General features: G+C 39.1%; 1 protein-coding gene across 4 annotated transcripts; it reads right to left on the bottom strand.

Moving 5' to 3' along the window:
• SOCS6 (suppressor of cytokine signaling 6) lies at positions 1-27,475 on the bottom strand. 4 transcript variants are annotated; one of them, XM_056484715.1, is made up of 3 exons: positions 27,337-27,398; positions 6,116-6,232; positions 1-5,130 (listed from the first exon to the last, which is right to left on the bottom strand). In XM_056484715.1, exon 3 carries the CDS (start codon positions 5,001-5,003, stop codon positions 3,399-3,401), a length of 1,605 nt encoding a protein of 534 aa, XP_056340690.1. In that variant the 5' UTR covers positions 5,004-5,130; positions 6,116-6,232; positions 27,337-27,398; the 3' UTR covers positions 1-3,398. The 4 variants fall into 4 exon arrangements, with proteins under 4 accessions (XP_056340690.1, XP_056340692.1, XP_056340691.1 ...); XM_056484717.1 differs by lacking the exon at positions 6,116-6,232 and having other exon boundaries at positions 27,337-27,475; XM_056484716.1 differs by lacking the exons at positions 6,116-6,232; positions 27,337-27,398 and adding an exon at positions 27,207-27,319.
• Positions 27,476-27,977: the final 502 nt, after the last annotated feature.

Here is a 27,977-nt window from a genome sequence, read left to right as displayed (position 1 = left end):
CAGAGGGAATTGTGCAAATTTATTATTTCCAAATACAAGGTGTTGTTTTAATCTTCTAATTGGTAAAGCAAAGTTATCAATAACGTCAATCATTTCAGACACACAAAAAAAGGAGTTTTATTTTAAAGTTTCATTTTCAAAACATTTTTCCTCAATTCCATTGTATAAAAAGCATACCTTTTGAACCCTTAAACTGTTGTGCTGCATAAATAGCCATTTTTCTACTCTAAGGATCATAGTCTGTTAGCTTTTATTCCTAGTGTATTTACTTCCAAAGGTCCTCAAAATATCCTCAATCATCTTTCTTTTATTTGTCAACATCACTTTGTTCCTCTAATTTTCACAAAGCAGAAGTCAACACAAATTTTGTGGTTATTCTGGGTGCTTCTAAATTGACTCATAACTACATGTTACTGTGTTTCTTTAATATTAATCTTTATAATTAGAAATTTTAAGTATCTTTAATGTTTTCAAAGTATTTTTTCTGGGTTCCTTCTCCTGGCTACCAGATACCTCAGTATGAAAAAATACTGTGAGGTTCTGATTAAAGAAACCTGTAAAAATAAGTATTCATGTCTACTTACTACCAATTTAAAGTATTTGGAGCTTAGTAGAAATATCACCACCATTTTTTATTCAGAAGCAAAGTGCTCTATTGTTCTCACAATCCTAGACCTCAATTACTTTTAAGTGTTCCTTTTGTGGTAGCTTTATGGCAGGGTGGTGAAATGACAAAGTTAACTTGACCTGATTAAGTTCAGAGATGAAAAACACAGCAAGGAAGCCAATTCAAAAACCAGATAGCTGAAACAGAAGGGTTTTTTTAAAAAGCATCATTTATGAGTGAACAACTGAAATTTATAAAGGCATGGGCAAGAATTTTAGCATGTGTGTTCTTGCACGTTTTTCAATTCCACAATAAGACCAGGATATTATACCTTCAAATATCTAGGTTTCAATGCAATGACTGCTAATTTAATGCATGTGGCACAGTATAAACATATGTTTAATGTATTCAATAGTGGTATTAGATGGCAAAGAAAATATTTTATACACTCTTTCAAAGATTTCAAAGAATGCATAGGCCCTCTAGTACGGGGAAAGAATTTTTAAAGTGAAGAAAATGCCAGAGGTTTTCTTCCAAAAGTATGCATCTGAAATCCATAAAAATGATTTTCTTTTTCCTCTCCACAGACAGAATCAGAACACTGTACCATACAATAGGTTATTGTGCCTTTTTGAATAAAGTTAGTAATCCTGATTCAGGGGAGGGGGAATGGGACATGACTGGGTAGGGGGAGAAGTCAGTAGAGGAAAAAAAAGAAAACAGAATTCTCCCTTTCACACATATATTTTCATGGCAGAGCCAACAAATTACATGTATAGACTGCTCTAGATTATTTTCTTTTTTTAAGTTTAAAACTTTATCAGACTAAAGAGGAAATCCTTATTCTCCCTCCCTTAAAAGCAAAGGCAGTCTTTATCTGCCTTTGATTTTCTTTTTTATTTTTTAGTTAAACATTATGGTCAAAAAATAAATTAAAAAAATATAAATTTTGTCTATCAATTCAGGCAACCCAAGATGTAGTGCTACTGCACCACCTTGCAGCAATACTGTATTCACTTCTAAAGACTCATTTTAGGGGAAAGAAATGCTAGATTAAATAAGGAGAAGAAAATGATCCAAACAAGAAAGATGTATCAAAGATGGACTTTCTTCCTAAGGTGATCTTTAATCATTAGCCACTTCTACCAGAGATGGGGAATATGACATTCTAAAATACAAAAGAGGGGGAAGAGGCATGCAAAGAAAGGCCTCTCAGCAAGGCAGAGGCAGGCCTCCCTCCCAAGCCCGCTATGACCCTTTTATCAAGTTACTCATAAAAGTGATAAAAACACAGCAGAAAAGAAAACCAAACTGAAATAAAACAGGAAAATGCCATGGATTAACCTTGCATGATGAAAATATTATGGTGTAGAACCTGTACTCCCCACTGAAAGTCTTTTTTTCCCTACAGAAGGTTAGAATAACTGTAAGCTTTTCAAATGCCAGAATCTTTGACAGATATCATAAACACTTACTTAATTGATTCAATATTTCATATGTCAAAACATATTTCATAACAGCAAACTGAAACATTTTCTGCGGTCACTGTATATCCAAACAACTCTTCCCAATAATTTGAAAGGCTAGGAGAACAGCACTTTAGAGATGCATTTTAAACATCTTCCACATAAAATGTTATCAGTCCTGTTCCTTCCTCCTTAAAGGATACAGAAAACAGGGGAAAATTATCCAAAGGACATTAGTGTATTACTGTACTTTCTAAAGTGAAAGAAAAAAAGTAGAAAATTGAAAATGATAAAATTTCAAGTAGCTTGAACATAAATATGGTAGAAATCATCCTATTACAAGTTTTACCCCATCCCCAAAATGGCTTATAAATTTATGCTCCCATGATAACAATTCCTGGAGTCTTCCTACAAATCCAGGAAACTTCCCTCCCTTACTCTGTAAGAGCTGGCAGGAGGGAAAAGGAAGAAAAAGGGGACCTGATAGGTGTTCTTTTATTAAATGATGGCATGATTAGAAAAGGTAATATTTCACAAGACCCCAATACCACAATTTCCTTCTAGGTACTATGCAATGACTTTCATAGACTGTTTTTTAAAGGCCATTTTTAGAGGATAAAACAGTGAGACGAGAAGAAGGCTGAACCAACCTTCTCAAACTCAAGAGTGTGCAGACAGTACAAGGCTTAGGAGGAAGGCTTTTTTTTTCCCAAAGATATGCTGCATAATCAAGTTCTTATCACACAGCTCTGTCTATACATTGGGGCATATCTCTATAGAAATGTCTAATTATAACACTAGGAAACAGTTTTTAACTTAGATGTAAAATCAGTAATTTAGAATACCAATATGTTCTTTATCCATGCTCTTTTTTTCCAGAGGTTGTTTTAAAGGAAAAAAAAAATCCATTCAAAAAGTTTAATTTGACTTTTACTTATCGTTGAATACACATGAAATGTGCTTTCAATGCATAAAAATCACAGTGGATAGCAGCAAAGGACTTGGGGGAAATTAAGGAGAATTTGATCATTCACATTGTGATTAATCTGCACATTGATGAAAGATAGCTATTTCACACTTCTAAAAATAAACTTGAGATCATTCTTTCCAACAAAATAAAACAAGAAAAAAAAGCCTCCCAAAATACACAAAACCCCCCAAAACAAACATAAATTCAAATGCGTTACTTTTCTTTTACGGACAAAAATGAAATATTTTTATGGCAGCAAAAGATTTTGATAATAATGAAAGTCTGTAAACTGTAATTCAATCTCTTTTTGTTGTTGTTGTTCCCAAAGTGCAAGATGCAAGATTCCCGTAAGCTTTCAGTAGTGCTTTTCCTGTAAATAATCCTTCATTTTGTTTGGCAAAGGCAGTTTTTGAATCAGGTCTATTCTGGTGTACTGACGTATTACAAAACGACACAGGTACTGTAAAGAGCGCACCTGCATAAACCGGGATACTGGATTTGTCAGTCTCACTGGGTAAGTCGCAGATCCAGGCAGCCGGGATCTTGAATAGCAGAAAGCTCCATTTTCAGAGTCCCTGATTGAATGTTCAATTAAGTCAACTATAGACGTATGTCCCTCCACATCTGGCTGTTCATAAAAACTAAACCTACCATTTGAGTGTTCAATTCTAGTGTGAAGAGTTTTTCCATGGGAACGAAAACTCAAACTTAAAAGGTAACGATCATCAGAACTATCTCGAACTAGAAACGAGCCATCAGGCACATTAGCTAATTTTCCCTCTGCCTCCCAGCGTGTAATAGGGCCCCAGTACCATCCTTGTTTTGCAAGTTTTTTCAGTTCTTCTGTGAGGCTTGTCACAACCATAGGACCACTATTCTGTACAGAGTCATAAACTCTTCCAACTCCTGGGGCAGTGTTAGGATCAAAATTCAAATGGCAGCGCATACTTTCAGCCACGTGGGCATCTGTGCCATTTAATCCATTGAAGTTCCTTTGGATTTGATTATTCTGCATTGGAGGTAGCAAAGGTGAGAGTGGAGGGACATCGCCATGATTAACTCTTGGGCTTTGCAACATGACTCCTGTGGTACCAATAAACAAACCATTCACTGTCTGGTCCACAAAGATATCTGGTGCAACAACTACATCCTGATCCACTTGGCTCTCATCTTCATGGAAAGCACTTCCCCCCACTTGAGAAGAAACAGTCGAAACTTCCATGGGTGAGGAACTATCCAAACAGTAACTACGTGATCCTTCCAAAGGATACATTCCCTCATCTAAAGGCACAGTATACTGAATGTAGTCCTGAGGCATTAATCCAATAACTACAGGCACATGTTCATCAATATGAAGATGCAAGTCCCCGTTCTGAGATTCCGTATTTTTTAATGCATTGGTTTGTTCCTGGAACACATTTTCTGACTGCAAGTCATGGAAGTCCTTTCGAACACCATTCAGTGCTGGGCTTGGATTAGAGGAATGGACCAAGGCCTTGACTTTCACTTCCATTTTGATGCAAGTCTCTTCTGAATTAGTAGGTCGAAGGGGCCACGGAGTTGGGCTGTAATGGTGATTACGGAGGGAAGTGGATCTCAGCGGTCTTTGAGCTCGCACATCTTTGAAGGTTATTGGAGCAGATGAGGAAGAAAATGTGTCATCATCTGCAGAGCTTACAGATGGAGTGCTGCCTTTGCCTTTCTGCTTTTGTTTTGCTGAAAGCCTCCTTTTTAACGTACCCATTAAACTTTCACTTTTTGATCTATTTTTGCCTCCTTTTTCATCTTCACTATTGACTTCGCAGCTAGCCAAATCTTTACCATAGCAGCTGCCAAACAAGGAGTCATCTTTTCCAAATTCACTTAATGATGGCTGCTGAACCACTACAAAGTCACTTTCATCTTTACTTTTATTTAAGTTAAAGGACTTGCGAATTGTTTTGAGACTAATTTTCTTCATTATGACAAGTTACCAAATCTGGCTGATCAGCAGTGCTTGCGGTGTGATATAGCCCTAACACACGAAGAGCAGCTTCTGCTTCATTTATGTGTTCTATCCGCCCTCATTTAACTTCAAGAGCCATTTCCTGAAAACAAATAAAAAAAAACCAATTAAATTCACAAAATAAATATTTAAAAAATTATCTATAAGGGTTTCCCCCTCTCCAAAAAAAACAGAAACTGCAGTACTTTAACAATGGGTGTCACATAAAAGTAAAAATAGGGAGCTGACTTTGAAACAATCAGGTTCAAAAAAATGAAACTCCAATATCAGCCTTGGAGATTCCACAACTTCATTCTGCTTTCAACATGGTATTTTTTGAAACATTCACACACCTTATATCCCACTCACGGGCACATTTATTTAATGCATTTATATATAATTTTCAAACACATCAACACTCCTCTTTTTCCAAAGGCTCCTAAAAACTCCCACGCAAGTAACTACAGAAGATAATACTACAGAAAACATTCTATTCAACAGAATTCCCACAAACAGGTTAAACTGTGACTGTCCTAAAAACATGGTCCTATAAGGTTATACTTTCTCTATACAAGAAAGTTGAGTAATATTTAGAAGGTTACGTATTTATAGGAAAACTAACTGTAGTAAAAAATAGTTTTCTTAACAAAGAAAAATAACGTACATTTAGAGCAATTCCCCTCCTGATCTTCTGTGAAAGAAAATATTTCCAATCTGTTTTAGGCACAGAAGACCAAGTCACAGGCTTTTATTGCCTAAAATTATTAGAACTTTTCTTCCTCTAGCATTTCTGCCAAGATCTAGTGCACACAGCTGCTTGAGCTCTAGTCAACTGCTCCCACCTGGCATTTTGCAGAATCAGGTATCCCCAAATTTGATCTTTCGGATCTTTTTTTTTTCTTGATTGAGGTATGTCTGTTTTGGGGGGATTTTGGTGGGGCTTGGCTTGTTTTGTTTTAATTTTAGCTAGACCTTCCAAAGTAAACAGCTCTGCAAGGAGAAGGATAATGCACGGGAAAGAGAAGAGGGAAGTTGCTACTCGCACAGAAGTAGGTACTACAATTAGTAGTAATTGTTATTCCACGTACCTCTAAACATGTGCGATGTTAGCAGCACAACCTGCAGCAGCAAGCCTGGCTCCAGGCTAAGCATGGCAAGCTGAAGGAGTCTAAGAATCTTTCAAGAAATCTTCCAGCCATGGAGGACTGAGGGGAAAGTAAAACAGCCCTTACATATGCACTTCCCACTTTTCTCCCAGAGTTTCACAATACAAGCAAACCGAGAAAAACAGTGCAAGGTTTTATCAACTAAACAATACTGTTTTCTTAAATTCATTCAAAAACTGCATAAAAGCATGGAAGGACAATGATTACTATAACCAAAAAGCATTCTATTGCTTATTGCTGTTGCCCAGCCCAACTTTTGTCATCCTCAAGCACACAGAGGCTCAAGGATCATATCCAAAGCAAACTAAAAGGCAATGTGAAGCATTGACAGGTTCTGAACTTCAAAACGCCTTAAAAATTTTAAATAAAGCCCTGCTGTTGGAGGAATGGACACTGTTCCATAAAAAGCAGAAGCAGTAAAAATTTATTTACTTGGATTGTACCCTAGTCCTATCTGCATCAACCTATTTCAAAGACTGGTTCTGTGTCCTTGTCGTAACCTCCAATATTTCCCAAGTCCATCTTTAGAGCATTCAGATCTTTCCATTTCCTTCATTACCAAACTAACACTTTCTTTCAATGGTGAGAAACTAAAAGATTTCTCTTGTCTCTGAACTGACTTATTTCTACCAGCAAAGAACAAACATGACCAAAACACTTCCTAGACAAAAGCCTAAGAATCAATTACTTGCTATAAATGAGTATGAAGACCTTAAAAAACAGCACCAGTATTTTAAATGTTCACTAGTTATTTTCCACTTTTAACATGACACCTGTTGTATCAGGAGTCATGAAATCCTAAAACACCATCCTCCAGTTACACAATTTGAACACAATCCTGAATTATGGGTATGAATTTTCAAAGGTTAAAACACCATGTTTACTTTCCTGCAAGAGCAGATAAAGGGAGACTTATATGTCAACTAAAAGAAGACCCAAAATGTCATTGACCTATTCCTAAACCATTTGGATTTTGCCACCTTTCCAATTTGCAGAACTCTTTTTGTCATGTGTTACCAAATTCACTTACAAAATGAGTGAAAATTACAGCTTCAGGATTGCACGCTTCTCCTAAACTAACAAAGTCAGAGCATCGATTAATTTGATAAATTTAACTGTGTTTTTGTATATGTAGTACCAGAAGCCTGGGAACTGTCACATCAGCTCCACCTCTGAAATCCACAGTGTTCTACAACTGCTTCTGACATCCACAAGCTGATACTATTTCCATTATTCCAGAAATGTCCTCCCCTCTTGTGGAAGGTACTGTCTACCAATCTCTTCACTCTTATGACAAGTGAGAAGACTCAAGGAAAGAGCAAGAGCTGAATCAGGGGAGATTTAGGTTAGATACCAGGAATAGATTTTTCACGCTGAGGGTGGCTGGGTACTGGAACAGGCTCTTCAGGGAAGTGGTCAGAGCACAAAGCCTGACAGAGTTCAAGAAGTGTCCAGACAATGCTCTTAAGCACATAGTATGATTCTTGGAGTGTCCTGCAGAGCCAGGAGCTGGACCCAATTACCCTGATGGATCCCTTCCAACTCAGTATATTCTGGACTCTATAAAACACATGGCTTATTAGTGGCATCCTTGTAAAAATTCATGTCAAGATATAAGAAAGGTTTGATAATCAACTGTAAAGCACATAAACAACATGAATCTATCCAGAAGCCCAGTTCATTCATGCACGAGAGGATGATAAAAATCTAGTGACAGTCTAGGTCGAAGCTCTGCAAAGTAAACTGACCACACTCATATCATGAGGGCACGTCTCTAAACAAGTCATCCATATGAGACCCACTCTATGATACCTCCTACACATATTTTATCCAAGACAGAAGAAAACAAATACACCTTGAAGTCAAATACCCTAATCGATCCCGATACTCCTCTTTCTTTGCATGAACTTAAAGAGTACTAGCTAATTCTGGATTGTTTAAAAATGCTGCAAAAACAGTCCTCAATATATGATACACTCATATGCTTGCAAGCATAGAATTCTTTGCAGTCTGCATCTAATAGAGCTGGAGCAGAAAAGCCCAGGCATGCACCCCTTCCTGGAATACATTAAAATGAATTATGCAACTTCTTCACAACCCTCAGCACAGCAACAGCTTCGCTAGTATTTTGCACAAATTACAGCGTGCCTGAAGTCTCCCACCGATGTGCTCTTCCAGTGCCATCTGCTGTACAGTGAATTAGACAGCCTAACAAGAGACAACTCTAGAAATTCTTCTGGCAGATATTTGCAACTATAAACAGACTTGAACTCTATCAATGTATTCCCAAAGTCTGGTGGCTGTGTGTGCAGAAACACCTGGAACACACAGAACGAAAACGAAACACTAATCAAATCCAGAAAGAGAATGAGACCTTAATGCACAGAATAATGTGGATGACTGAAACTCAAACTTATGAACTCTCATCACAAATTCTGCATCTCAGAATATTTAATATTATGCAGGTTAACAAAATAATATTTAATAAAAATATAATAATATTTAATATTATGCAGGCCGGGTCTCTGGATGAAAACTACCAGCTTACTACCCAGCAAATACCATGTCCCCTCTTGCATATAAAAATAATGAAAACTAAATTTGCACACCTCACTTGGAGGAAGAGCAACATTTATCAATCACATACAAATCTAAAATTATTAGTGAAGGTAATTAGGGCTAAAAGTTCACTTTACAAGCTGCTTCTTGGAAACCTGAAGAGCGGGCCATGCAATGATACATTAATTATTATGGTGGCCAGCACTAATGTATGAAAAATTATGGAAGTCTTAAATATATCTTTCTGCAAACCAGTTTCTGCAAATCTGGGAATATTCCAATATTTCAGAGTAGTTTCATTTGGATAATACAAAATGGTTTCCGTAGATTGGAATCACATAGCTATCTCGAAGCAGTCCTTGCAAAAGTACACCAACAAAAAAGCTTAATTATACTGCCTTTATTAATTTCTGAAATTTTCCACACTTTTATGTTAGGTATACTCATTTCCCAAGCCAAATACTATAAACAATGCTATCAAAACGCACTACAATAGAAATAAACCAAGATTAATTTTAAGGAGTTAGGACAGAAAACATCATACTGGAAACATACAGCAAAATAAAACTCATGTCTGAACAAAGAATTGTCCTTAAAAAGTTTAATAATAATATCAACACAAAAATGACTTCAAATTATTAGTCAGTGCTACTTCAGATAACTTTTCTGAAATAAATGTTAATCTGCTTATTTATTTCCATAAAGTGAAATAGTTGAACACCGAACTTGATTCTTTTTAACCCATATCATCCTGCATCATTCCTGAAAAGTCTTTCACTTAGAAATGTATCATCTTTACTCTTACACTGGATCATAATAAGACTTACATAATTTACAATTTCAACTTACCGTACTTCAACATAATTATTTATATTAGGAAAATAACTAAAAATACCTCAAAAGTGAAAAGTTTCTGCATTCCTGGGCATGACAAGCACTTGGTTCTCCTTACTGTCAGATAATGGAGGTATTCTAATCTGCAGAAGTATAAGGTGTCATTCTCCTGCTTTCCCCAAATTATCACTGAAATATATTTATGCTTTCTTTGGAAAAGCATGTCAAAAACAGCATCGTAAGGTAATGCAGACTCCAAGTGCTGTATTTTGGAAATTCTTAAGCATCTATATTTTTTCCAAAGTTACTAAATCTATTAATATGAATTATTAAGAAGTTGCTCTCCATATCCATTCCCATCAGCTTTACTTCCATACTGAAGTCTGTATCTCTGGAAGTTGTTCTTCAAACCAGTATACAAAAATACTGGCTCGAGGTATTTCTTGCTATGTACTTAAGAGTTTCAGGCTGTATCAGTACAAAAACTACACAAAAAATACTCATTAAGTAAAGAGAGATACTGTATCTGCTTCAAACACCATCAGTTTCTGAAAGAACATATACACTACAAGGCAATTTTTGGCTTTTTTGCTATACATGCCATAAGCACACTGAAGACATTGAGGTTTTTCCCCTCCACTGACTTCAAGTAAATTCCTACATTATACTCTTTTTCAAAAAGAAGAATCTTTAAATGAAGTAATCTAAGTTCCATTGCATACTCTTTATACCTTGAAAACAACAAAAAAAGGTAAATGTAGAGGCTTAGTAGAGGCTTGCTTGGTAGTGGATGAACACTCCCCTAATACGATCGCAAATTTTATAAAAGCCCTTCTGATTGCATGCCTGGTTTTCTAGTGAGCTCAAGCTCAGATATACAAGTTCACATAAAACTGGAACAAGGAAAAAACATATGAGAAGCTCATCTGACAGTACATTACACTTATAACAATTCAAGAGTATTTAAAGCCTCCTATTTTTAGGCTAACTAATCAAAGACCTGAACACTGAGTTATTTACCACAAATTTAAATTTCTACCCTCTAAGATTTGTGCAATTGAGGAAAGTACGGTCAAGGAGGAAAGTAAAGATCAACCTCTCTACAAGGCAGTATAATTGAACAGATTTTATACGGAGTGCAATTTAAAACAAACCAACCAACCAATAGTAAGTAATTTCACTTAGTTGTATCATCTCTCCTAATTTTTTTCCTCCTTTCACAAAGCTTAAACATAAAACAGTCCATGGGCACTACTGTTCCAACATAGAATAGAGTAACCCTAATTGATACCAAACTTTAGCAGAGAATAACCAAGATACACCTTTGGTAATATGTAGAAAAGTGGGATAAATCAATTATGAAAACTTGACACAATGGAATTTTTCTTTGACATTTCTGATTATGGGAATAAAAAGTATGCAAAACCAGGAACCCAGCCACTGGAAAAATCCAAATACCTTGACTGCTTTTCCCTGGCCTGCTGTTGAAAAAGAATGCCCTTTACATTTAGAGTTCCCTGATTTTTTTTTATTAATTTTCTTTCTTTGAACACTATTTAATCCATGAGTGCTTGCAGTAAGTCCTGTTCTTTCCCATATTTGGTTGCAGAATGGAATATTTCTATCTGATTGGTGGTTTTCCTCTGGGGAGTAACTTAAGGGTGTTAAATGGCATCTCTATTACGGTTTGTATGTGTATATACAGACTTGTAACTATAATAATTTCATCACTGCAATAGCCAAATCCCGTTGCTAATATTAACAGTCCTCAGCCAAGGTTACATCTCTGCTACCCAAGGATGGTTGGCTGGGATCCATGTCTGCTCCTCAGCTACCACGGGCACACTAATGTGAGGGTGCTAAACGGAAGTCAGCACCAGTTGGTATCGGCTCAAGAGCACACGCATCATGATACCGGAGCTGCTGCTGGAGGAGGAAACTCCAGGGAAGCCGGGTGGATGACAGCCAGTAACCGCTTCAGCCATTCCTGCTAGATCTCTCACAAACTGAGAATCAACACCCAAACAGGGAAATAAGCAGAGTGTACTTTTCATAGATTTACTAAAAGACAGACACAAGGACCACCTTTCATCACTTTTAAGCAAACATATGATAATAAAGCATAATGCTAACAAATTGTTTCATGCATGTGGAAAAAATATCAGGAAAATGAAACCACGATTTGGCTCTGATTAATAGCAAGAGGAAAAGGAGCAAACAAAAATAACCCAGCAGTTCTATGTATGCCAAGGCATTGAAAAAGCGAAAATAACATTTTTGATAAATCAAATAGGAGAAGTCACTAAAGAAACCTGACATGTTCATGTGTTTCACTACAGGAAATCCTATCCATTGACTGCAAATAAACCTTTGCTTTTAGTTTTCACATAGCTGTGCAGAAGCAGATGAAGAGTGAGAATAATGCTCAGCCAGGCTGTTTTCATTTCTTACTATTTTACAAGAATGCAGCAGTCAGCCTTGCAGCAGACTGTCTGTCAGCAAAAATTAAGTTTAGTTTTATAAGCAAAGGTTAGACTTCCTGGGAGATAATGCATGAGAATTCCTTTCCAACTAAAAGTCCATCCCCCACTCCATACTGACAGTAGATTACACCAAAATGTTTCCCCTTCATTGTAAGGTTGGGGTAGTCTCAGCTTGATAATGAGGATTTATGCTTATCCAAGATATTTATGCAATCCTCTTAAACCATAACACAGTCATGTTAGGAGTCTGAAAAGCTGTAAAACTATAATGCTCTACAAACCAGTGTTTCATTCAACAATACGAACCAACATTACATTCTCTACAAGGAATAAATTTTTAAACATTTTTGGTCTAAGATGGCAAGGAACAGATTCTGCGCCTATGTATTTGAGAAGAACATAAGTGTTTGAAATTAATATCATGAAAACAAAAGGACGAACAGGAAAAAAATAGTAAAAACAACAAAAAAATTCATTTCTGCACTTCTTTTCATTGATAAGTATGCATAAATATCTAAATGTTGAAAAGAACATAACATATGTAATTGTACAGATGCAGGTAGTGAAACCCAATTCTGAATGCAGTTTGGTTTCGGAATCCTCGATGCATTTCCAAACATAATTTTAGAAATGCTACCCATCCGTTCAAAGCATATGTCAGAAAGACAGAAATAATAAAGTAGACCATTCTCTCAAAGTGATTTTTGTGGTCAGCAATAATCTGACCACTCTTAATGTTAGTGACAAAATTATATAATTGTGAGAAACACTTTTCCAGCCTTTCCCAAGAAAGGAAAGAAAACACTCAGCAGACATGCAACAGCTAAACACTACCACTTCACATTGACTTATATTGATTTTGGTTTCGCTTTCAAAGTTCAGGCTGGTGTTTCTACAGCAAGCACGGAAACACTGTTACTGTGTACAGCTTCCAAAACATGAACCAAGATAGCTGAAAAGGGCCTGCTGCAAAAAAAAAATATTTTCATGAGGAGACATAAAAACAGGCACCATGAATGATCTTTTCCTACTGTGCTATCAGAGCAGACATTCAACCTCTCAGGCCAAACCCCTATCACCAACAAACCCCACAGGTATGAGGGGCACATACCAAATAGGCAATACAGAAATACACCACTCAGCTAATACCTAATGCTACATTATATGTTTGTTTCCCGCTACCAGGGGAAAAAAATCACTAGGGAAAAAAAAAAAAAAAAAAGGAAGATGCTGTGAAGAAAAAGAGGAAGATACAAGAAAAATTATAGAAAGAGAAGCCTCATACCATATTACAGAGATAATTATTCTAGGAGGTATTAAAGAACACCTGGAGGACAACTCAGTCATTGGTCAGAGCCAGAACACTGTGTCATGAGAGGAGAGGAAAGTCCTGCTGGTCAAACTTGATTTCCCTTTATGACAAGGTAACCCACTTAGGAGATCAAAGGAAGCAAACTGATATTATCTTTTTAGATTTCACTACTTTTTGGTACTGTCTGTCACAGGATCCTTCTGGACAAAATGTCCAGCACAGCTGGATAAACACAGCATGCGATGGGTGAGCAACTGGCTCACGGGTTGGACATAAAGAGTTACAGCGAAAGGGGTGACATCAGACTGGTGACCTCTCACTAGTGGGGCTCTGCAGGGCTCCATCCTTTGCACTGTGCTTCTTTCAACATCTTTATAAATGACTTGGATGCAGAACTGGAAGAGATACTGAGCAAGTTTGCATATGACACAAAATTGGGAGCAGAGAGGTCCTGAAGAGAGACCTTGAAAAGTTAGAGGGCTGGGCAATCAACAACCATGAAAGGTTAACAAAGGCAAGTGCCCGATTCTGCACCTAGGATGGGGAAACCCTGGATGTACAGACAGACTGGGAAATGAGGGGCTGTAGAGCAGTACTGCAGAAAAGGGACCTGGGGGTCCTGGTCAATGGCAAGTTGAACAGAGTCAGCAGTGCCCTGGCAGCCAGGAGGGCCAACCCTGTCCTGGGGGGCATCAGGCACAGCATCACAGCCAGATAAGGGAGGGGATTGTCCTGCTCTGCTCTGCACTGGGACAGCCTCAGCCCACCTTGAGTCCCTTCCACCTCAGAATGCTCTGTAATTCACATTTCGGCTGAAAATTATAAGGGTTTGCATAGCATCACTACATATGTCACTACACTACAAATTTTTAAATATTGCCATTCTCCCTAAATTATGAGTTGTTAATTTGTTATAGTCATCTTTTTTGCTTCTGCCTGTCCCAGTCACCTGAAGTGAAAATGAAGACATAGGAAGCAGTTTTAAATTACTATAGCACCAAGCAAGCATGACTGACAATTTTGCTTTCTTTAAGGAGCAACATGGGATACTCTCTTCTTCAGGAGCAAAAATGAGAAAACAACATATCAGGAGAGCTATAAAGTCACATTCACAGGGAAAAAAACTCAAAACAAAGTTAAACCTAACTTTCATTTTAAACACCTCACTTGCCACGCTATCTAGCCAACAGGTGGCTTCATAGCCCGTATTTGTAAAAATGTAACTCCACCAGCAAGTGGTAAACTGCTCACCTTTCCTATTACATTTATGTCATTTATGCTTATCTGACAGACAAGCATAAACATATGCAATTGGCCTTTATTCCTACAAATAACATCCACCTGGCATCAGAGATACACAAAAAAAAAAAAAAATCTGCACAAATTAGCTCCAGGTAATATGATTCTTTTCAAAATATCCAGATGGAAAAAAAAAAATCACCAGCCTTTCAAAAAAATGTGTCAAAAACATAGTAATTAAATTCTTCAAGTAATAATTCAAGTTTAGTTATCTAATATATTCCAGTAGAAACAAAAGAAACATTGTTCAACTCTGGAAGATAAATATACTCGATAGTGATTTGTTTATCAAACACACGAGCTGAAACAAAAGCACCTGAAATAAGTTTTCAAGATAGAGACTGGCTTGAAAATTCACTACACAGAAATAGAGGATTCCATTTGTCTGTCACATGCAGCACAGTCATGTTCTGCAACTGGAGAACATGCAGTTGCAGGAAGATTTATTTTCCTATTTTTCAGCTCTTCTAGAAGGCCCAAACAAACAGCAATACACTGCAGCCTTACACAGTCTTGTACCATTCTGCCTTGGATCTCATGACTGAGGCTGACTCCAAATTAAGCTCCCCAGTACAGTTTTTCACTGAGGCTGAATGACCCTTTGAACTTGTATGACCAGGTAGAATCTCCAATGTTTTTACAGCTATCACCCCCACCTGCTTCCACTAGGACACTTTCAATAAGAATAAAAGCCTTCTTTCCTTAGAAGATAACATTCTGTCCTCTCAATTCAAGCTAAGATGCAGCAGTTCTTTATGAGACAGTTAACCCTCTACATAAATAGAAGCATTAAATGAACCCATTTATGGTCTGAGGGGAAAGAACACAGTGCCTTGATTAAAGAAAAATAAAAGTGGAAAGATCTTCCACAGCATCTGTACAGACTTCAGCATGCAGAGAAATCTCCAAGCATGCTAAGGAGGAAGAAGCAGCTAATAAGGACAATCCCCAGAATCACAGAGAAAAAAAGGACTGACCTCTGTTTTGAGACTTCCTTCTCTAAACTATCAAGGAGAAATAGAATGTATTTGCTACACGGATGTCACAAAGGTCCCACCACTCCCCTCCAGACCATATAAAAAATGTTTATTGTCAATACTACATACTCCTTGCCTTGCATCAAGGTATTCAGTTGCCATACAACTCAGATTTAATAAGTTTCCAACCTGCCAACCCCTACCTCTATAGCTTTCCGTTTTTATTCACATTAAATCAGTTCACATATTTAAGTTCTAGCAGTGGACAATTCTAACAGAATACAAACACAAACAATTGGTATTATTCACGTGTGCATTGTGAAAGAAAAGTAATTTTGTCAAATTATAATAGATTTAATTTTTTTTTTAACTAAAGACAGCAACATTTTTCCAAAGCAATAACCAATTGTGTTACTACAATGCATGCGTAACATACACATAACTTGAAAGTGCATGCATCCTTTCAGTAAAATTCACTGAAAAGAGAAATAGATACTCAGTGAACTATGAAAGACCTGGGATGAAAAGGCATTGTCTACATTTAAACAATAATTACATTTAGTGAATCAAGGTCATTCTAATCCGTGCAATAATAACAATACATAAAATGTGTCTCATAAAAGAGTGTCTCATATAAAGTAAGAGGCTTCTATTCAAGAAACCACGTTCCCTAATCACTTCTCAAAAGTTCTAGAAAATAAAGTTCAAGAGTTAAACTCACATTCAGAGACGATTGTTTGTTTTAGCATTACTTCCTATAGAAAGAAAACTCAACCATGCAAGGTTACTGTGTATGCCCTGCAGCCCCTCGAGGACTGCCCAACCAAGTTTTACCAAATAAGCAGATAGGCAATGTCCCAACTTGCAAGAGAGCAGCCATGGCAAAAATTCACTTATTCTTACATATACAAAAATCCAAGAGCATTTCTAAATACAGGAAAAGCTTTTTCTGTAAGTCCTAAGGAGAAAAGTGACATCAAAAAACCCCCATTTCTCAGAGAGATGGTCACAAAAACTGTTTCATTGTAACATAAAAATGTTTACCTCAGACCTTAAAGATACCACCCACGTTTATTAGAAGTAAAAGTGGTTTGTTACTGTGACCTGTGTTTTAATTCTGATCAACTGTTAAAAAGAGAAAAGGCTTAGGAGATACTTTTTATATCTCTGCATTAAGAAACCAGTAGCGCCAAATATCAAACCTGTAAAAAAATGATCTCGAAGTTCCACTTAAATTTACTTTCTTGAAAATTTAAAACATTATCATCAAAATAATCAGAGTCAACTTCTCTCAGCTAGTAAAATCCACTGTGTTTTCCCTCTTGAACAGCACAGTGAGAAAAGTCATTTTATATCTTTTATCTGAACCATTTGTATAGGAAACACAGTAGACAACTTCATTGTGGTTCAAAGTCCAAGAACTCAGAAGTTGAGAAAAGCCAGAGGAGTTTCCTGACCAATTCTCCTTCTCCTTTCACATGTGGGGCAAAAATGTTTACATTAATTCCGCTCTCCAACATCCTTTAAAATGTATAGTCCTATCACTTACTAACAGTACACCAATTAAACTCAAAATTCCAGACAGAATTATTGGCTTCATTAAGGACATTTTTGCTGTCTCTATGTGCAACGTTTAAATGTTAGTGCACATGGCACTCGATGCTCTATTCAACACTTAATGAGTCAGAGCATAGAAAGCCTAATTTCCACTTTAGTTTTAGATGGATTCATAAGCTCAATAATATGCACCATCCGGCAAAACTAAGGTAATTTAATTCTGAAACCTAAATTTTGAATTCACATAATGTGCAGTTACAGGAATGGGTGAGAGCTGCTGGGGTTTTGAGAAAACAGCCACCTACCTCAACCTGAAATCCCCCCCACCTCTCTAAGATGGCAGCAGAACCAAACACATGCAGCACCAGGAGTTGACTGCAACAGCAAATTGTCATGCAAGAGAACACTTAAAGCTTGTGGTCCCTTTCAGGGGACATGGAGGAGTAAGTCAAACACACAAACTTGGATTTCATCATCCTTTTGAGATATACCAAACCTTTCAGTAAACTGTCTGTCACTGTCCTCTAGTCACGATTCAACTTCCTGACATCCTTTAAAATTTCATAGTTCAGCAGATATTTCACAAAGTCCTTTCTGCCCAGTTGTTTTGTTTATCAAAGCAGTAAGCAAACTAATAGCTCATATTACAGTACCAAGATGTATCAGGTAGCAGAATGAAGACTAGAGGATCCATCAGTGGTATGTAGCTATAGACGTTAAAAAGATGCAGAAAAAATTAAAAGCAAACCACCAAAGTTATGGAGGATGGTAACAAGAAAAAGAAAGAAAGAAGGAAACAAACAAACAAAAATCCCCTTCTCTCCAACAAAAAACAAAACCAAAAACTAAACTCAGCATAACCCAAGCACCTTTCAAGGTTAGTTCTAAACCATTAATTACAGTGATTGAAGCATAACCCGCAAAGAAAGCAAAATCAGACTAACAAATAGGCCAAGGCCCAGAGTTTAAGTTTTGCATGACACAAGCTCTGAGTTGGCTAAACTGGTGTCACTAACATGGCACAAAGCATTCTCACAACCCCTGCCCCATTCTGTTTGTAACAACAGATCTGACTGAGGTTGATGGCCTGCTTTCCAAAAATACGACTGAAAGCAAAGTACATTTTGACAAACTGCAAAGGTCAGAACTGCAACTACTCTTACCTAAAATAGAGATAAGAAATCTGGCTTTTGTCCAAGTCAGGATTATTTTTTTCAGTATCTAAGCATAAGCAATCCCTCTAAAAATCCACAGGAGCTGCAAGTACTTTGGTCATACTACAACAGTCAGGTTCTTTAAAACTTTCACAGACATGCAGACCTTTGTTGTTCTTCAAAGTCCTTCCCATAAAGGGAGCAGCTTAATTTAGAAAGTATCAGAATTTCAGAGATTTTTTCATTATTTTAACTAAAAACTCCTCAGTAGCCTTTAGTCTTATTTTTTGTATATAAAACCAGAAGAACTTAGTGTTAAAAGTATAGTATCAGTGGCTACCTCGTGGTTAGCACTTTTACCTACATGTCTAAATCATCACACTGAATCAAGCCACATAAAATTCAGAGGCAACCGCTTCTTTTTATGGATATCATGAGAAGTGGAAGCATGAACATAGAATCCCACTGGACCACATAAGGAGCCTGCACAAATGGAAATCAAACTATAAAGCCTAATTACTTGGACAGTGGTCCTAGACACTATGAAAAGAGATTCTCATTTATTCTTAAGATACTCTGCAGTGTAACAACAGTTTCAGATGCAGGATGAATTGGGGCAGAAAGTCAGATGTGGGTTTTCCCTCCTCAAATCAGTTGCTTACTCCATCAGGATGAGAAAAAGCACACCATCTTTATCTATATCATCCATTTTCAGCTCTGTTAATCTTCTTCAGAACAGCTTTAGAAGAAGTAATAGAAATCTTTTCACATTACAGAGCAGCTAAAAGGCTGGTGTTCAGGGTAGTCCGCATACAGAAAGGACAAAAGTGGAAAGATATTGTGGCTATCTTACATTCTGAATGAGGGCTCTACCCAATAAGCTGTTATATCCTATATTCTTACATCACTGGGAAATGCAGCCTGTACTGTTTGCAGTCTGCGAAACCTGTACATGCAAATGACAAGGGAATTTTTAGCTACATACTTTTGTATTTAATTTCATGTTTCAATGCAGATACATTTTGTCCATCACATGAGTGATAGGCCCAATATCCACCTGTTATCTATGGTCCCAAATAAACAACAGTGACAACAAATTACTTCACTCATGCACACCTGGGAATCCATTTTGTAGGCAAAAGAGCATTTAGTACGTCAAATGTAAGGAACCCACTCTTACATAGTTGTGTCTCAATGCTATTCTGGAATGCCTATACTATTTAATGAGACACAATTCAACTGAGATTGTCAAATAGTATCAGCTATAGAATGATCATAGCCAGGAGAAGAGATCCATCAGTGAAACAGAAAGTAAGGTTTATTTTACAGACAAGCCAGCACAACACAACAAACCAGAAGGTAGCAGAAGTAGTACCAGTAATAGTGAAGGGGCAGAAACAGAACTTCCTTCTCCTTGTTTTAAGACTGGGGGGATCAAGAGTCAGGTGGTGCCCAAGGGGCAATCATTCTGAGTATCTCTAATTAAGCAGTCTCTCCTGGACCAGTAAAGCACTAAGCACTGTGTGTCCACTTATCCCCTATGTGTTTGGCCTGGCTGCCCCTCTTAGGTCTTAGGACCCACTGCAGAGAGTAATCCAAGCATTGCGTTTCAGAAAGTTAGAATGCAAAGCACAGCTTATTTAAAATATTTCCCTTCCCAATTTCCCTGGCAGAAGGCCCAATAAGAATAAATGAATTATCTTCTTTATGGTTTAGAGCCTATTGACACATGGGAAACAGGAGACATGGCTGTGCTCAAAGTTCTGTCAAATACACAGGGTAAACGCACCTGTAGCGAGAGTATTATCTCTAGCTAATCTCACAAAACTACTTTAACATTTTGTTTCCCCTAAAAAAGACAGTGAAACATTAAACAAATTTCTAAATTCACCCTTTTAAATCCAAGGGTGCTTTTAAGAAGGCACATACCATAACACTGCACAACTTGCACACTGACCAGAATAGGAACAGAATTTTGTCTGCACAGGCAAAGCTGCTTAACCATCTTTTTCATAAAGTCCTGACTTGTCAGAGTGAAACCTTTTTACAGGACTACACCAGTTCTGACAAAGCATACTCTACATGCAAATTTTCTCGTTTTGGGTCAAAATGAGAGAGAGTCTTAATTATGCATTATTAAGATCAGGAAATTCTTTTTTTCTCTTACACCTACACTCTAATCACCTGCAGACAGAAGCAGCTTGCTACCTCAACCAATGAATCTGCTGGAAAATATATTAATTGCAGTTTTTAGACAGACACTTGTTTTGTCCTGATGCACACTGGAAGATGACTGGGGTTGGGGTTGTCATGTTTTTGGTTTTTTTAAATAACGTTGCCAGTAGCAGAAGATCATTTTCCACTTAGCCCTAAACTATCTGATTTTGCTAATATTCTATCCAACCCAACAAAGATTAATTAACTGTGAGCAGACATTTAACTTAATGGGACTCCTCACTGTACACTGTATTCAGCTTCCACATGAAAAAATTGGGCCTTACACTGAGCAACTTCACATCAGTATATAAATTGTCAGACAGAGGATCAAAGATAAAATTTTCACTGTCTGTATGAAGTAATGTGCTCTATCAGATTTACACAAACTCAAAGCCCTTAAGATAGCTATCTCCAGAGCAAGGTCAAATTTCTGCAGAGCCAGGAGTATCGAAGCCTGGCTGCAAAAGCTAGCTAAGCTTCAAAGTTCAAATACGAATAAAAGAGTCGCGTACATGCACACTGACTTTCTTCTCTCCCATTCTGACATTAAATTTAAAGACACACTACAAAAAATGATGGAATAAAAAAGTATTAGCCCAATTAAAAAAAAGACAATAGAAAGGATACATACTTTTCAATGCTGATCCATAGAACTTTAGTTCCATTTCCCCCCGTCAAACAACATTTAAATCTGCATTTAGCTGCAGATTCCAAAAGCACTTCTTTTTGTAATACACAGGACACGAGTCAGTACTGATATAATAACTTCCATTCACTGTCTTCTTCTGATCATCACTGGATTAGACAACAGCTCAGACCAGTGCTGTTGGTGAATACAGACTCTTTTATTCCTGCAGTAAGGGACCACAGAATATTTACAATTTACAGCAAATATTTTCCCAAGTAACTGGATTTTTTGCACAAAATAATGCCAAAGGCTAGTATTTCATTACTTCTCAGCATTACTTACTACTAACCAGCAGCTCTTTTCCTTTCAAAAGCCAAAAAGAGGAAGAAAGTCAATGTTTCAGTGTGCATTGATCAGCACTGGTTTTGCCTCTGTTTTCCACTGAAGAGAGAACGGAGCGGGGGGAAGGATTAGAAAAAGCCACCTTACACAGACCGAGACTTAAACTCTTACACATAACTTAGTGACTCGTACCTCTGAATGCACAAACCAACTATTCTAGAGTCAGTCTCCTCGGGTTGACCAAAATTCCAGCTTGGAAAACTTCCCCAGCACAGGTTTCACCCAAACCAGTAGTCCTGCACAAACAGCTTCTGTTAGTGAATCTGGCGAGAATTCCTCACTCGCCCAGTTCCCACCAGCTCCTGAAAGAACATCCATCTGAAAAGCTGCCTGCCCTGTTTCTGGAGTACAGCTTCCACATAGCTCCACATAGCTCATCCTGGAAGACACACCTTCTGTAATCAAAAACCTTTGCCCTGCTGACACTTGTTTCTGTTTCTCTATTTTATTAAAACTCCTAATTTGATACCTGATTACCAACCCAAAGAGATTCTGAGGGTATTGAAACACATTATTGATGCCAAAACCAGTCAAAATTACAGCTTGTAACTGCCCAGTGCTGCAGCACTTACTGAGGCAAAGCCAGGAGAGACAGATTGCCCTAAATCAGAAGGAACAAAAAAAGAAGGCAAGCTTGACCACTGTATTGGAGACATCTTGGGACCTAACACGCTTCAGAAACATTTGGAGTAGCCTACTATGTTCTCAACCTATTTGAGGAATGCAGACTGCTTTGGAGAAGGAAAAACAATCACCTACTCAAGACTCCTACAAGCTACTGTTTTAGAACATTTACCAGAAAACGTCAAGATTAATTAAGAATAAAACTACTCAAGAAAAAACAAGAGATCACACACTGTAAAAGCAAGTCTGACTGGAATCTCATTTCCAACAATGTTTTCAAAAGTAGCACGCTATGTACTGTACTGTGTTTCAAGCAATACAGAATATCCTTAAGGAAAAATGCAGATTTAATAACTTTGGTAATCTCAAATGCTAAATGAATCACTTTATCTGCTAGTTGCATTCACCACATGAACTCACCATCAAAACCTAACACAACTGCTCTTACCAGGTCAATATCATATACATCCAAGTCAAATAACACAAATACAGCTGCTGATTACACACCGCACTAAGAAGCAAAGAAAATACCATATATCTGTGTGATTTACTTAGCAATATGCACAGGCTCATTTTCGTGGCTTAAATTTTTAACTACAGACCACTTAAACTCCAAAAAAAAAATTACTAACATCTACTATTTATACCTTAACTGCCAGAGAAAATGGCTCTCATCCAAAACTATTTTACAGCAGTTTACAGCATGATTATTTGGTGTTTATAACAAAAATCCACACACTTTACAAACCTAAGATTTTTAAAAACTGCCAACCTATTGCACTTGGCAGATTACAAAAAGAATGTTCTACAGCAGACAGAGCATGAGAGGCTATGCACCCTATATATACACAAAAGGAAGCAATGTTAGGGGAGCAGCACCTGGACAGAAATGCCTATATACAGCATTCTGTCCTTGGCTTTACCTGCAGGAAAGATCTCTTTCACATTCCTTCAATGGAGTTTAAAGTCAGAGACAGAACAAGTCAGCCAATGTATTCACATCCATATTAAACAAACATATTTAACTTGCATAGTTTTGTGGGTGATGCAGCAACCAAGAAAGAATTTTTTAGGTAACATGTGGCTTACATCCTTGTCATAAACAAGGTCAAACGAGTTCCTCTGAGTCCAAAGTGTTATGTGAATGGTTAAGGAGACAGAAAAGGACCAACAGTTTCCAGAGTATTTTATCTTAATATTTTCCAAAAAAAGATTTCATGAGAGATAATAGTCTAATTAATCTTTTAAAAATTAAAAATATGCAAAGATAGATTCTTAAATCCACGTCACAAACTAATGAAGAGCAGTTAGATTTGCAAAGCCATACACCTGAAAGCCTTCCAAAATTGTCTAGAGTTCCAAATGCTTATTGTTTGCACGGCTGTACCTGACAAAAGAAGACCACGAAAACTGGCAAAACATCCGGAGCAACTTTTATTTAAGTGAGTTTAAGGACTTGAAGAGCTAAATTTCTAATGCTTTGATCTGAAAATTTTAATTTGCACAATAAGTAGACTAAGCCAGATTTTGCTTTATGTTGCCTATTCAAATCCAGTCTGTGTAGATTCTAGCAAAGTTTGTGTACCCTTTTTTACAACCTTGATGTATCAGCCAACACTTCACATACAGTCAGCTTTCCATTTTCATCCAGGGCAATAATTATAGGCCAGTTAGTTTTTCGGTTGGTTTTATTCACCAGGATAGGCTGAAGTAGGCCACAGGTTTTTGTTTCAATAGCTGAAGATCATTCAGCTACAGTGGGAAAAAAACCTTCTACAACAAAAAAACCCAAAGCTATGAGTTTCTAAATGCTTCCTTCAAAAGTAATGTAACTATTTTTAACACAGAAATCTATTCAACTTGCATAGTACAATGTTTTAATTCAGAAATCAATTATTTCAAGAGAAAAAAGAAAAAAAGAATATATAAAATAAAAGAGAGAATGCACTGTGCACCATGTATCTTTATATTCTGCTGTATCAAAGACATATTTGAGTGGTGTGAAGCTGTTTTTTAAAGACGGACAATAAATATCCCATTACAAGCACAATCACCTTTTCTACAAAAACACACTGCTGTATGTAACTTGCCAAGAACAATTCTTAATAACTTATTTTTAAGGGTTGCTTCTTTCTCAACTACTACAAATTTTTGGAAGGCACCAGACAGAAGTGGTAAGAACCTGTGACCTTTGCATCAAGTCTTCTTGCATAGTCTTCTGAAGATTGATATTTATTTCCAGAAAATTAAAGTGTGCAACAAAACAGGATGAAAACAAATTTTCGTATAAATGTAAGCACAAGGAACATTGCAGATATAATTATTTCTCTTTTGAAAAATAAAAAATATAAAAAAGAGTAAACTCAAAGTTCTTTATTTCCTCTCAGTTTAATCCTTTACAGTACAAAATATACAGTTACCTGGCATAAGATATCTCTATTCTGTTTTTCATCTTATCCAATTTACACTCAAGACATTTTAGCATCTGCATTACGTTCCCCTTTTAACTATTTGTACCTTATTTTCTTCCTTAGAGCATCAGAACTGTCTGAGCTACCCTCTCTAATTTGTTGTTAACACACATTAAAGTGCTATCAACAAAACACTGAGGCACACACCAGCAAAGAACAGTCTCCTTCCTATCTACTTTATGCTATTGCATTGTACTACCCAAACACTACCAAACTAGTGCTGCATAGGCCCAAGAGGGCAGAAAAGCAAGAGGAAAAAAAGGCACTTGAATAAGGGATTACCCTGGACTATGGCCCCATTTTTGCCAACAACAGCATAGTAAATATGTAGTAAACTCAGGGTAGCCCTACCAATGCAATTGTTTATGCTCAAATTACTGTAAGACTATAAAAAATTCATAAGAAAGAGGACAAATAATTAACTTGCTTTGCCACAACAACTTTTAGTTAGGAGTTCACTCTCTTACTCCACCAATTCACTGTGCTATGGAGAGTCTGAAGTTGTAATCTACTCACAGAACAATAGGGACCTGTTACCATTTCTTCAAACCATCCCTCTCCAAGAGTAACCCAAGGTTACTGACCAACTTCACAATCTAAGATGAAAGAAGTTAATGGTATAAATTAATACACATTTGTTTTTCAGATTTCAGTACATCAAGTTTTTAATGATGCTTAGAATTCTCCATCAAGTCTCCTGTATCCATGCAAACCCTCTGATGCTGCAATACATGCAGTGCAATAAGGTGACGCTCATGAAACCCCTGGAAACAACACAGAGCTTCTCCCTAACTACTCCATACCCTTGCAGCTTTCCAGGGAGCTGGCTAATGTAGGTATGTCTGTATAACAACACACTGTCATCACTTACACTTCTAAGTATTAAGGTTTAAATTCATTCAAATTTAACTTTAAACTATCTACTTAAATCTCAAAACTTGGGATATAGGGAACACATCCCTGATTAAGCATACAAGAGATGAACCTGTTTCAAGTAAAAGCTCAGTTCCAAACAGTGCAAATGCCACAAACCCAAGAAATATGGAATAGGAAGTGAAGACTTCATTCAAGTACTGTTTAAACATCAAAAAACTAAGCATTTTGAAAAAATTGAAATTCTCTTTCTTAAGTTGTCTTATTGCAGGAGACTCTAAAAACACCTACACGTTCTCTAGTTGTTTAGTCTTCTAGCCAAGCTAAGTAATTGATTTCATAGTTGCACCAAAGCTTCCATATTTTCTCCAGTCCAAATATGTATCTATTAGAACAAACAAAAAATAGAAACAGAACCAGTTCTATTTTTTCCACCCAGAGCAGAAATGTAGATGCATTATTTCTCGAGTACTTGCACAGACAGCAACTCTCCAAGACAGGAGGTCTGCAGCAGGCATTTAAATACAGGTGTAATAAGAAAATGGACATGGCATAAACATTCCAGGAAAGAGGGGATGGGACCTCACAGTGCAAGGGCACAAGAATTTTTAAGGGGAAGTCAGTTTCCCTGACTAAAGCATATTCTGCGACCAACTTCTTTAATGCAGTAACCTACTACACAGGGAAAAAAAACCACTGTGTTTCAAACTAAGATGATTTTGAAAACATAGGAAGACAAAAATAAAAAGAGGACAGAAAGATGTAGCCAAAGCACCCTCATACCACAGAAGCATCGTTCTCTGCATCTCTCAAAACCCCGTTGTTTTGCAAAGGCTTTTTTCTTAAGCAAAGGGGTTGGCATGGGCTAGTTTTCTAAAAGAGGCATCATTAGGGAAAGAGGTTGTTAAAAGCAGCTCGAAGAACAATGAAAGCGAGTAAAGTTTGCCGATTTGGTAATGCTTTTGTTAAAGTCATGTTCTTAAGTGCTGCCAGTCACAGAACAGAGCCTGTTTCGCTCGCCCCTTCGGGAGCCCTTGGCTCACCCTCACCTCGCAACAACCCGGGGCTCCCCCACTGCACAAAACCCGGCGCCGGCTGCCCAAATCGCCATCTCCGCACACGGGGACATACAAGCCTCAGCTGAAGGCGGGTTTCACGGCGGGGTAAAGGGAAATCAGCCCAATTCCGCCGCCCCTCATCATGGCACCAGTAGGCGCGGGGTGCGTTCGGGCAGCGGCCCAGGGAAGCAGCACGGGAGCTCGGCGGGCCCCGCTGCCGCGACTGGCGGGGTGAGAGACTGGCCTGGAGCCCTCCAGTCACGGCGGGGGCTGGGCAGCGCCTCGCCGGCCCGGGCCCGGCACCGCTTCCCGCCCGCCCGCCTCGCAGGCCGCGCCGCGGCCCCGGTGCCTCCGCAGGGCCTGGCACCGCCGCGGGCTCGGGGAGCCCAGCAAACAAAGGGAGCGGAGGCCGGGGCCGCGGCTCGGGAAGAGGGCGGCGGGCAAGTGCAGAACCGCACCGGCCTCATTCGCCGGCTCCCCCTCCACCGCACCGGCCCTCCGCGGCCAGCAGGGAAGGGAGGGGGCAGCCGGGCCGCCGTGCGCCCGTTGCCCCGGGGACGCTCACCCAGCGGAGGCCGCGGTGTCCCGCTCCCGGCGCGGGCCTCTTCCCGGGCACCTCGGCGGCGCGGCCGGGCCTGCGCCGGCACCCGGGCTCGGCGGGGAGCCGCCTCAGGGGGTGGCGGAGCGGCACTCACCGAGGAGGAGGAGAAGGAGGAGCTGGCTCTGCTGCTGCTTTCGCGGGGCCCGGCCCGGCTTCGGCTCCGGTTCCCTCCCTCGCCGTGCCGCCGCCTCCCTGTTCCTGGCGCCGCCGCCGCCGCTTCCTCCGCCTCCTCTGCCCCCACCCCTCCGTCCTCGGAGGGGCGCACGGGGGCGGCGAGCCCGCGATGGCCGCCGCCTGCCGCAGGCACGGCTATGGCTGCGGCGCCCGCGCACAGCCCGGCGGCGGCAGGAGGGCCGCGGGCATCCCCGCTCCGGCCTCCGCCGCCCGGCGGGCTCCACCAGCCCTCCGCAGCCCGCCTGCCCCACAGAAGCCGGGCCCCTTCCCTTCCTCGGGTCTGAGCGCCTCGCCCCGGGCTCGTCCCCGCTTGGCGGCCGCGGGAAATCCGCGGGGGGCGGAATGGACGCAGGGAGGCGGTCTGGCTTTGTTAGCCCCGGCCCTCTCCTCGCTCCCCCCCGCGCCCCGGTGTGTGCGGCCGCTCTGCTGGGTTACGGGAGCTCATCCACCAAGTTGGCAGGGAGCCGCTTCCCCCCGTGGCTCTGCCGGGGCAGCCCCTCGCTGGTAGCCCGGCAGAGCGGTCCCTCAGCCGCCCCGCCGCGGGGCGCCGGCCATGGCGCT

The sequence above is a fragment of the Oenanthe melanoleuca genome, chromosome 2 (genome assembly GCF_029582105.1).
Source record: "Oenanthe melanoleuca isolate GR-GAL-2019-014 chromosome 2, OMel1.0, whole genome shotgun sequence".
Taxonomy (NCBI): domain Eukaryota; kingdom Metazoa; phylum Chordata; class Aves; order Passeriformes; family Muscicapidae; genus Oenanthe; species Oenanthe melanoleuca.
This window is presented reverse-complemented; position numbering and strand designations above follow the sequence as displayed.

Coding starts and splice junctions, on each gene's coding strand:
- SOCS6 (XM_056484717.1), bottom strand. CDS start 5,003: ATGAAGAAAATTAGTCTCAAAACAATTCGCAAGTCCTTTAACTTAAAT.